This window comes from Pan paniscus, chromosome 5 (assembly GCF_029289425.2).
Source record: "Pan paniscus chromosome 5, NHGRI_mPanPan1-v2.0_pri, whole genome shotgun sequence".
NCBI classification, from domain to species: domain Eukaryota; kingdom Metazoa; phylum Chordata; class Mammalia; order Primates; family Hominidae; genus Pan; species Pan paniscus.
Genome location: NC_073254.2, coordinates 103,512,998 through 103,524,947, shown reverse-complemented (window position 1 = coordinate 103,524,947; position 11,950 = coordinate 103,512,998). Strand labels below are relative to the sequence as shown.

Sequence of the window (11,950 nt, the reverse complement as noted above, 5' to 3'; positions counted from 1 at the left end):
TGGCCTGCCGCTCCCCGCTCCCTGCCCCCGCCCTGGGTCTCTGGGGTCAGCAGAGCCACCCAGTGCACTGCGTTTAGGCATGCCCACATGGAGAGAGGCCACCACAGCGGTGATCATAAGCCCATGGTGGGCAGAGGCCCTATGGAGCCAAGGGCTCCGGCCGCCACCCCCGCTCCGCCACCAGCAGCGCTGCCAGGACTCGCTCTTCCTCCTCCTCCTCACACGCCGGCTCGGATGATCTCCTGCCATGACTCAGCGCTTCTCGCAGGCTGCCCTGCTGGGGACACCGGCTTCGCTCGGGCCCCTCCCGACGCGTCCACCCCCTCTCGCCACCCACCCCCGCCCCCAGCCGCTGGGCCTTTCCCAGTGCGGCCGCCGCCGCCACAGCTGCAGTCAGCACCGTCACCCCAGCAGCATCCGCCGCCTGCACCGCGCGTGCGGCCCGCCCCGGCCTGACCCCGCCGCCGAACCCGGCGCCAGCCATGGAGCCCGAAGCCCCCCGTCGCCGCCACACCCATCATCGCGGCTACCTGCTGACACGGAACCCTCACCTCAACAAGGTAAACCCGCAGGCCCACCTGGCCGCCCATCGGCCCCTCTCTATCAGGGTCAGGGCCCTCTTGCAGGTCCCCGCACCATGGCCTCGCCCCTCCGCCGCTCCCCTGGGAAGGTTCCCGGTGAGCGGCCGCGGCCTGGGGGGCCTTGGTGTGGGCAGAAGGAAGAAGGACGCCTAATCGGGTCCGTATCCACTAGAGTGATGGCAGGGCGGTGCTGGTGCCTCTGCACCTCGGCATCCCATGTTAGGGATAGAGGTAAAGGTAAAGGTTAGTGATAGAGGAAAAGGTGATACTTTTCGGCAGCTCTTCTCCAAAAACAAGAGCCCAGACAATGAAAGTAGTATCAGACAAAGTGTGTGAATGGAGTGCCAGGTCAGAACTGGTTGCACACACAGTGTGGCAATTATTGGAAGTTGATAAGGCGAGAAGTGGCTCAACTGGTCCTGCCCAGACAGAAACGTGTGCTGAGTGCCTTCAGATCACGTTAGCAATCTGGAAATCCAAGTCCTCTCGGTTTCTGGAGTGACACGGTTAAGAGTCTGGGAATGCGTGGTGGGTGGCCTCTGTCTTGGACACTTTGCATGGCTTGGTAGAAGAACTCTGTCCCAGACATGGGACTGTGGGTAAAGCCATTTCTTTTCTTTCTTTCTTTCTTTCTTTTTGTTTTGTTTTTAATTTGGCTTTCTGGAAGTTAAAAAAAATTTTTGTTTAGAGCTGCTCTCTTTTTATTAAAGGGGAATTCAGTGTACACCCTGTTCAGAGACTCCTTTTCGGATCCTGTAACACTTCATTTTCCTTCACTGGTGATGCAATATAAGCACTCGGGATCTCTCTCAAATAAAAAATACCTCCGAATTTATCATTTTGCTTCCACACTTATTTTACAGCCAGGTTTGTTTCGGGATTGTTCCTTTTGTGTGTGTGTGTGCGTGCGCTTTGGACATTTCCTATTTATTCAGGAGTCTGAAAATGCCATCAGTCAGCACAGAGGTTTGTTTAGTTATTTTGGTTGTCTCTTTGGTGGACTGCATTTCACATTAAGAACAGAAGCTCAGCTTTTTCCTTGTCGTGTTCCTGATGATTTGTTGATCATATTAATGACTTAAAGACATGATTTATTTAATAAGTTATAGTCAGTGTGAGTGATTTTTTTTTTTGTGGTGACAGGCACCTTTTACAAATCTATGATTATGTGCTATCTGCCGTCATGTAGCATTATTAAATTGTAAATAATTCCAACTTATTTCTTTCTTTAAAATAAATTTAATTGCTAGTTTGATTGTTTTTTCTTTTCTTTTATTATCTGCAGGTTTGCCACCTATTTTCAGTAGAACAAAAGTAAAATTTGATGTGACAAAACTATTTGTGACTTGTATGTGTCACCTGCCTACTGTAATTTATGACCAAGTTGTGGGTTGACACTTAAGAAGGACCACATGAGTTGTATAACCTGTTTGATTTTCCTCAAGTTGGGGGCAAGAGTGTCTATTAAGAGTATGTAGATGGCATGAGCAATCCCTGAGCAAGAGTAATTATTGCCTTTACTATGCTTACATCAAGAATTTATTATTATTATTATTATTGTTATTATTATTTGAGACGGAGTCTTGCTCTGTCGCCCAGGTTGGAGTGCAGTGGCGCGATCTCCGCTCACTGCAAGCTCCACCTCCTGGGTTCACGCCATTCTCCTGCCTCAGCCTCCCGAGTAGCTGAGACTACAAGCGCCCGCCACCACGCCCGGCAAATTTTTTGTACTTTTAGTACAGACGGGGTTTCGCCGTGTTAGTCAGGATTGTCTCGATCTCCTGGCTTTGTGATCCACCCGCCTCAGCCTCCCAAAGTGCTGGGATTACAGGCATGAGCCACCGTGCCCAGCCAAGAATTTATGATATAACAATCCTTTTGACTCCTGTTCACAAGGTTACTAGGAATTAAGGATTAATTCCTACTTCAGAATAATAGTATCACAAAGATCTTCTATCAAAGATAAGATGTAACATTAATATGTTAAAAGCACATTTTCAAATTTGTAATACTTGAACTTTTTATCTGCATTATGTCAAATTGGATCCACAATCCAGTATACCAACTTTAGGGCAATCAATGGAATAATCTTTTACTCAGTTCTAGGATGGTTATCTGGTACCTTATGGGAGTAACAGAGTTTCCTATGTACCATTGAAACTACAGCTATGGGACTTTCTTCATCTGTCATACATTCAAGACCTCTAGGCCTTTAATTTTGCTAGTAGCTCAGGAATGTTTTGGCTTATTTTTATTCTTATTATTTTGTAATAACCTTGGCTCCAAAGAGACAAGAGTAGATTTTACTTCCCTCAACAACCCAGCCTGTCACATGTCTTCTTCAACCACACTAACACAGAACTTCATCATTTACCTTTGGGTAGCTGCAACAACAGTTTTCCTGGTTTTATTTCCATTGATATAGTTCATTCTACATATATATATGAAAGAGACACCTTCATTAATTAACATTTTCTTCACTTTTCTATTATCCAAGCATTTATAGTATGTTATTATTTCCTATTATGTTTAATGTAAAATCAGTCTGTCAATTGGGTTTACAGTCTTCTCCAAATTTATCTTATTCGTTCCCCAATGTAGCCTTCCACTTAAAATATATTTGCTGAATCTCTTAATTCTTTCCTTTTTGTGTGTAATTTCTACTATGAAAATGTCTTAGTTGATTTAATAATGATCTTTCTAGGGAAGCATTTCTTAGTTATGTTAGTCTTATTATTTAACACCTCTGTTTTTATGTATTCAGTTATACTATATAATTTTGTATTTACTAACTTGTATTTTTATTTTCCTTTTTTTTTTTTTTTTTTTTTTTTTTTTGAGACAGAGCCTTGTTCTGTTGCCCAGGCTGGAGTGCAGTGGTGTGATCTAGGTTCACTGCAAACTCTACCTCCTGGGTTCAAGTGACTCTTGTGCCTTAGCCTCCTGAGTAGCTGAGATTACAGGCATGTGCCACTATGCCCAGCTAATTTCTATATTTTAATAGAGACAGGGTTTGGTCATGTTGGCCACGCTGGTCTCAAACTCCTGACCTTAAGTGATCTGCCCGCCTCGGCCTCCCAAAAGTGTTGGGATTACAGGTGTGAGCTACTGCACCCAGCCATAAGTTGCATTTTTTTTTCTTATTTCTTTGATTGTCATAGGGCAGGAGTCACAATATTTAGTACAGTATTTTGCTCAGTAGACATTAAATAAATGTTTACTTAATGAATGAGCCATGTCTTTATTTTTGTCTTTAAACAGAACTCAGCTTTTAAAGTGATAGTTTGGGCATTGTCCTCTTTAAAGTAATTTTGTGAAAATAAATTCACATTGAAGTCTAAAGTTTAGTTCACTTCTTATGCCATTATATAGTATGCTGAAATGTAGTCAGAAAAGTTGAAATTTGGTTTAAGCTTGATAATCTCATGAAATTTTAATTACTTGCTGGATAACCTAAGGGAGGTGCTTCATCTTGGTAAAATCAAAGTTAACAGTAGATATGGTATGAATTCAAAAATTTTCAAAAAACTCAAGAGAATTAGGATCTTCATTTGTTATGATTCATGTATGAGTCTAAGCCTTACTATTTGTTTGTATTAAAATATGCATCATTCAAGGTAGGATTTCATCAAAACAATTGGGGAAGTAAATCTGCCTCATGTTTATGAGAGTTAATATTTTTCTGTGCATAGCCCTAACTATTTTTGAGATGCTTATCTTTGCCGGTTTTATATAAATGTGTCTAATTTAATGTTTAATGTTTTTTATTTTCAGGGATATGGTCTAATATAGATGAGTTGTGTTTTAAATTTTTTTCTCAATAATTTTCATGTGACTAATACTATTTCATAAATTGCCCTTCAAAATTAAAATTCTACACATAATAAAATAATCATGCCTATTTTTTATTCTCAATTAGTTTATTTCCCTTTGCAATGGTAGAAAACACTAATTGATAGTTCTATCATAATTGTGCTTACATGGTTTCTATATCTTAAGAGTAAATAATAACATGACCCATAAGTAAATCTCCAAACAACACCACTCTTCCATATTTTAGGCAGTTTGGTTCAGTATAAGTCATGTTTAAGAGTTACGTTCCAGTAGAAGATAGTGTTTTATTGAAGTTAATTTGGGTCATCATTACTAACTTTTACATCTAAAAAATCAGCTTTTGTAGCTGTTTGTTTCCTGGCATGACAAGACCTAGTTGGGTGTGTTGTAAGAAAGAGAGAGAAATAAGATTCATGGCAATGAAGGAAAAGTACCCTAAACCTCTTTTTCTTCAGTGTAAACTAGACCTGAATGAATTATTCAGAAAATTTCATCCAACCACATTCTCTAGAGTTGCCTCCGCAACGTGAGAAACTGATTTATTATTTAAGATAGAATCCCACTTATGTGAAAGTCATATACAGCCAGGTACCTCTGTATATGTTTGTTACCTTGCTGCAGTTGAAACAACAGTAGTAGTATAGAATATCACAATAACAAAATGTGTGCTGTAATAAGAAAAGTGAGTTTGATATGATAACTCTTGAGACAGGTGATATGGAGTATAAAAAATATTGAAGAAAGGAATGGATTTGAGATTTTTCCTTTTTCAGCTCTGATTTCCCTCTAACTTTTGGACAGGTAGGGGAGAATGTGATGTAAAGGAATGGACATTCTAAAACTTTGTGCCTAGAAGAAATGAGCCCAAGTCCCAAGCCTCCCAATTAGCTGTGTGATGTAGCATCTGGGAAGGTCCTCCTTGCTACATCATCCCATGGCGGAAGGCAAGATGGTAGAGGGTGAGAAGGAGCAAGAGAGGGCTGAACTTGCTTTTATAAGGAACCCACTCTTGCTTGCAATAACGAACCCACTCCTGCATTAACAATACTAGTCACCTCATAAAAATCCCACCTCTTAACACAGTTGCATTGGGGATTAAACAACACATGGACTTTTGGGGACAGATTGAAACCATAGTAGGAAGTCAGGTAATATAATAATGAATAATGTTCTCTAAAAACATGAGAATATAACTACTAGAGCTTTTCTACTAATATACAGACCCTGGATTTAAAAACACTGGTATTATTTTTTCAATAATCAGGTACTGGTTGAGTAAGAACATCGGCAAAAGTACTTGTGTGTTTGATATGGTTTGTCTGTGTTCCTACCCAAATCTCATCTTGAATTGTAGTTCCCATAATCCCCATGTGTTGTGGGAGGGACCCAGTGGGAGGTAATTGAATGATGGGGGTGGTTACCCCCATGCTGCTGTTCTCCTGGTAGTGAGTTCATTCTCACGAGATCTGATGGTTTTATAAGGGGCTTTCCCCCCTTTTGCTCATTCTTTTTCCTGCCGCCATGTGAAGAAGGATGTGTTTGTTTCCCCTCCCGCCATGATTGTATGTTTCCTGAGGCCTACCCAGCCATGCTGAACTGTGAGTCAATTAAGCATCTTCCTTTATAAATTTCCCAGTCTTGGATATGTCTTTATTAGTAGCATGAGAACAGACTAATACAGTATTCATACCAATGTTAGTAATTATGTTATGAGGCTAGGTGTGATGGCTCACACCTGTAATGCCAGATGTGAGCCACCTGGGAGGCCGAGGTAGGAGGATCACTTGAGCCCAGGAGTTCAAGACCAGACTGGGAAACATAGCAAAATCCCATCTTTACAAAAAAGAAAAAAAAAATACAAAAAGCTGGGCATGGTGGTGTGCACCTGTAGTCTCAGCTACTTGAGTGGCTGAGGTGGGAGGCCACAGTGAGCCATGATCACACCCACTGCACTCCAGCCTGTATGACAGATTGAGACCTTGTCTCAGAAAAACAAAACAAAGCAAAACAAAACAAAAGAATAAAACCTTAGAGATCCAGAGGCTGAAGGAGTTCTAAGACTTCCATTGTACTATTAGGCATTGGCCCTTTAAGCTTAGAATATATTTAAATACATTTAAATTGTCTATTCAGAGTCTTAAGATGGCCATCTAGTAAGTCCAGGAGAGAAGCCATAGAATAAAATCAGCCCTCCAGACACCTTGATTTTGGACTTCTATCCTTCAGAACTTTGATAAAATAAATTTATGTTTAAGCCACCCAGTGTGTGACGCTTTGTTGTGGCAGCCCTAGCAAACTAATGATATACTTCTGTAATTGAAGCAAAATTTCATAATACAGCACTTTCCCTTGCTTTGTTTAGTTGACATTTTCTGGACTTTGACAGGAACATGTAGGTGAGAAGCAGTAATGATCTAATCAGTCAGGTTTGCTTGTAGCCATTGCCAATTTTTGACAATCTCTGTCTTTTGATTTTTGTGTTTAGGCCATTTACATTTAATGTAATTGTTGATACACAGAGAGATAAACAGATTTCTATCATATCATAGGTGTCTGTTCCCTTATTTTTCATTCCTCTATTTCTCCTTTCCAACCTAATTTTTAATTACTTAAATATTTTTATTATTCCATTTTGATTTATTCCATGAGTTTTTGACAATATTTCTTTGTATAGCTTGTTTTTAGTACTTGGTCTGGTGATTATGATACACATACTGAACTTTTCACAGTCAACTTAAAGTTAAAATTTCACCACTTCAATTGAAATATGGAGATCTTACCATTATATAGCTCTCATTACCTTCCTCTATTTATGTTGTAGTTATATGTATTATATCCTCTTATATCTCTATATATGTATTACACAAATATTTTTAAAATAGTAATTTAATGTAATGTTTATACCTTTTTTTTTTTTTTTTGAGACAGGGTCTTGCTCTGTTATCCAGGCTGGAGTGCAATGGCGTGATCACAGCTCACTGCAGCCTCGACCTCCCAGACTCAGTCCGTCCTCTTGAGTAGCTGGAACTTCAGGTGCACACCATCATGCCTAGCTAATTTTTGTATTTTTTTGTAGAGATGGCATTTTGCCATGTTCCCCAGACTGGTCTGAAACTCCTGGGCTCAAGAAATCCTCCCACTGTGGCCTTCCAAAGTGCTGGTATTATAGGTGTGGCCTGTAACTTTTATTTATTTTTATTTTATTTATTTTTCATTTTTTTTTGAAACAGAATCTTGCTTTGTCATCCAGGCAGGAGGGCAGTGGTAACATGGCTCACTGCAGCCTTGACCTCAAGGCTCAAGCAATCCTCCCACCTTAGCTTCCTGAGCATCTGGGACTACAGGCATGTGCTACCACTCCTGGCTAATTTTCATATTTTTTGTAGAAACACAATTTCATCATATTACCCCATCTAGTGTCAAACTCCTGAGCTCAAGGTGTCTGCCTACCTCAGCCTCCCAAAGTGCTGGGATTACAGACTTGAGCCACTGTGCCTGGCCCTAACTTTTGTTTTTAACTGTCACACATATTTTAAAGAGTTTAAGAGGGAAAGGATAATCTATTATAGTTATCCAGGTAGATACTATTTCTGTTACTCTGTTTCATTCCCCATGTTCCGTGTTTGTTTTGGGGTATCATTTCTCTTCCATTTAAAGAATGTCCTCTAACATTTTTTTAAAGCAGGTTTGCTGGAAACTAATTGTCTTAGTTTTTCTTCCTCTGAGAATGTCTATTTTATCTTCATTTGTGAAGGATATTTTCAATAGTTATAGAATAATGAGTTGACAGTTCTTTCCCTTTAAGACCTAAAAAAAAAAAGCCATTTCTCTTCCTCCCGTCCTTTCTTTTTCCTGATGAGAAATCTGCAGTCATTCAAGTTGATATATGTTTGTAATACATCAGTTTTCTCTGGATGTTTTAATGGTATTTTATTTTTCACTTTCAGAATCTTAAATATAATGTTTCTGGGTTTGGAGGTTTTGGGATTTATCTTCTTGGGGTTTTCGGAGCTTCCTGATTCTGTAAGTATATGTCTTTTATCAAATTTGATATGTTTTCAGCCATTATTTTCTCCAAATATTTTTTTCTTTCTCCTCTCTTTCTGGGACTCTGATGATACAAATGTTAGGCCTTTTGATATTGTCCTGGGGCTCTGAGCCTCAGGTGACTATATGATAGTATCAAAAGGCCTACTTTTTTAAGGACTTGTTTTCTCTTTATTTTCCAAACTGGTTTGTTTCTAATGATTCAGCTTTAAGTTCACTGATGCTTTCTACTCTCATCTCAATTCTGTTCTTCAGCCCATCCAATGAATATTTTATTACAATTATTGTATTTTTAAGTTCTAAAATTTCCATTTGGTATAGCTTTTATTTCTTGTCCAATACTTTCTTTCCATTTATTTAGAAAGACTTTGCCCTTATGTTCTTAGGCATAGTTATAATAACTGATTGTAAGTCTTTGTACATTGTACAGAAATTTCAAGGTCTGACACCTCAGGATTGGTGTTTGCTTATTAGTCTTTTATTTTCCAAGTTAACGTTTTCCTGTTTCTATGTTGAGTGATTTTTTAATCTATTCTGGACACTTGCATATTATGAGATTCTAGCTGTCAGTTGTATCTTAAGGGGAATACTGTTCGTCTTTGCTTTAGTGGTCACTCAACCTGGTTAGGTCATTTTGCAAGTTGGACCCACCTGTGGCCTGCGGTTCTGATATCAATTTGGTTTTCACAGTCTACTCAGTAGTACTGTTTGTATTTGTCCGTTATGTGTACCGCCCAGTGGATAGTGTGGGATCTGTGCAGTAGTCTATGCTATAGTTTACTTCTCAAAGCCTTTGGTATGCTGTTTAAGGTCAGATCTATGCACGTTTAGCTCAAAAGTGAGTGTAGAAGTTAATATACAACTTTATGGGATTGCTCTCATGAGTTCCCTTCTTTCTGTGATCTCTGATATTTTTTGTTTCCATGAGGACCCCCTTTCCAGTCCTCATGGCCAGAAAACTGGGCTTTTGTTTTCCTGCCCTGCTGTGTACTTCCTCCAGATTTATTTGCATCTGAGGCCATACGATTGGAAGACAGAGAGAAAGTTGCAACAGGCATTTGACCTACGATCTTGAAACCAGGTCTATATCCTCTGGTAAAAAGAATGATTCCCTTACCTTAGAATTTTAGGCATGTGTCGTGGTTATTGCTTCTGCCATCCCTGTGGGATTACCTGGGAGTTGGGACTAGAGAGGTGGAAAAGAATACTGGATGTTCTTCCTTCTCTGACCTTTAAGCACCCCCTTTCTGATTCTTGGACCAAAAAGATAAGGCTTCTCTTGGCAGTCTTTGTACACAATCAATTGCACTTCCAGCTTTTCTGCTGCTTTTGAGTCAAGGCCAGTTGATTACAGCAGAGAGAAAAAAAAGCCAGGCCATATTGGAGGAAAAAATGCCAGGAAACTTAATCTGGTTTTGTCGTACTTTAGATTCTAATCTTCTTCCTTAGTTCTTCTGCTATCATGTATTTTTCAGTCTTCAAGTAGCTGCTCAATGCATTCTATACAAGGATTATTGTTGGATTTAGTGGGAGAGACAAGGTATACTATAGCTACCACTTTGCACAGAACCAGACCCTCAGGTTGTTATTTTTAAGGTATGAATGTGTGAAACTCAGTCTAACTTGATTTTAAGTTCAGAGAAGAAAAATACCAGGGAATTGGTTCCCAAATGTACACTCAACATTTTTTCCCTTTTTACTGGGTACATAGTTGCTATACCAATCAATATTAATAATAAAGATTATTGTGTGGAAATGGTTCATGTAAGACAAAAACTCTATACATAATTTATAAAATGTCTGTGTTCTAAGGATTTAGAAAGAAGTTTTGCCTTTTTGATATCTACATACTTCATTTGTGCCCCTTTTTGTGCTGTGAAGGAGAACAGCAAGTTCGACGTTCAGAATTTCTTTGGGGTTCCCTCTCTTGGCTTTGGGCCCCCCCTCCCTGTCTCCATAAAGGGAAGCTTCTTTCTTTCTTTCCCCTTCTTTTGTGCCTATTAAACTGTCCACTACTTAAAACCAAAAAAACAAAAAACTAAAAACAAACAAAAAACAAAAACAAAAACAACAACAAAAATAAAACCCAACAACAACAACAAAAATTTCTCTGTGAATGTGGGAAGGAGTGTTATACTGTTTTGCATCATAGATTTATCTTTCAACATAGTTGCTCTTAGGGCCTGGAATGTAGTAGGTATTCTGTAATAATTTGTTGAATGAATGAATCAGGGATTATTCTTGAAGTAACACTGTTTTACCTTGCAGATATTGCTATAACCTCTCAACAGTTCACATCCTACCTTGTGGGATAAATGCACAATAACCTCTTTTGTATGCTGTTGAATGTGTGTTGGAGAATCTCTTTTCCTTAATGGGTATAAGGATGACCACTATATCATTTAGGATTAGGTTTTGCTACATATAACAAAAAAGCAAAATAAAAGTGAGTTAACTAAGATACAGCTTAATTAAGATAAACTGTTCTGTGGGTCCACAAAGTCATCAGGAACGTAGGCTTCTCTTTTGCTGCTCTGTCATCTTCAGGATCACTTCGTGGTCCTAACTGAGTATGTAGGTCTAAAGATACCACCTACAGACTGGGCGCAGTGGCTTACGCCTGTAATCCAAGCACTTTGGGAGGCTGAGGCGGGCGGATCACTTGAGGTCAGGAGTTCGAGGCCAGCCTGGCCAACATGGTGAAATTCCATCTCTACTAAAAATATAAAAATTAGCTGGGCATGGCGTGGGCGCCTGTAGTCCCAGCTACTTGGGAGGCTGAGACAGGAGAATCACTTGAACCCAGGAGGTGAAGGTTGCAGTGAACCAAGATCGCACCACTGCACTCCAGCCTCGGTGACAGTGCAAGGCTCCGTCTCAAAAGAAAAAAAAAAGATACCACCTACACATTCCAAGATGGCTGCTGGAAGAAATGAGAGAATTACAAGAAGGCCTGCTTTTCAGTGAAGTCCCCTCTTTTAAAGTAGCCTTCCCCACATTTCACGTGATACTTCCACTTAGGACTCATTGTTCAGTACTCTGTCATATGGTCACATATAACTACAGGGGAGTCAGGAAATGTCTTTTATTTAATGCATTGCCACCCCAAATAATATTAGGATTCTGTTCCTGGAAAGGAAGAGGGAAATAGATGTTGTCGTAGGCAATTAGCAGTCTCTGCCATAGCCAGAGCTGCCAGAAGCAAAAGGAATGAGATTTAATAAATGAAAATATTAAATATGAATATAATATTCTTGAAAATTGAGGTGAATGGTTCTTAATATTTTAAAAATAGTCTTATAGATTCGCTTTATAAAAATAAGAAGATATAATAATATGAAAAGTATGTCTGCCACTTCTGTGTCTGGGCTAGCTGGTTCCCCTCCCTAAAGGCAACCACTGTTGCCAGTGACCAGTGTTTTCATTATATACTAGAGATATTGTATGAAGTATTTTTTAAAGTTAATTTTCATAAGTAAAATGTTGTT

The 11,950-nt window shown here is 39.4% G+C and overlaps 1 protein-coding gene across 1 annotated transcript in view; it reads left to right on the top strand.

Moving 5' to 3' along the window:
• Window positions 1–244: 244 nt before the first annotated feature.
• The window catches only part of ME1 (malic enzyme 1), a 212,602-nt gene continuing 200,896 nt past the window's right edge, over window positions 245–11,950 (top strand). The window contains exon 1 of the mRNA XM_003816382.5: window positions 245–560. Within this exon, the coding sequence (XP_003816430.4) occupies window positions 483–560 (78 nt within the window). The 5' untranslated portion in view covers window positions 245–482. The remainder of the gene's footprint in view (window positions 561–11,950) is intronic.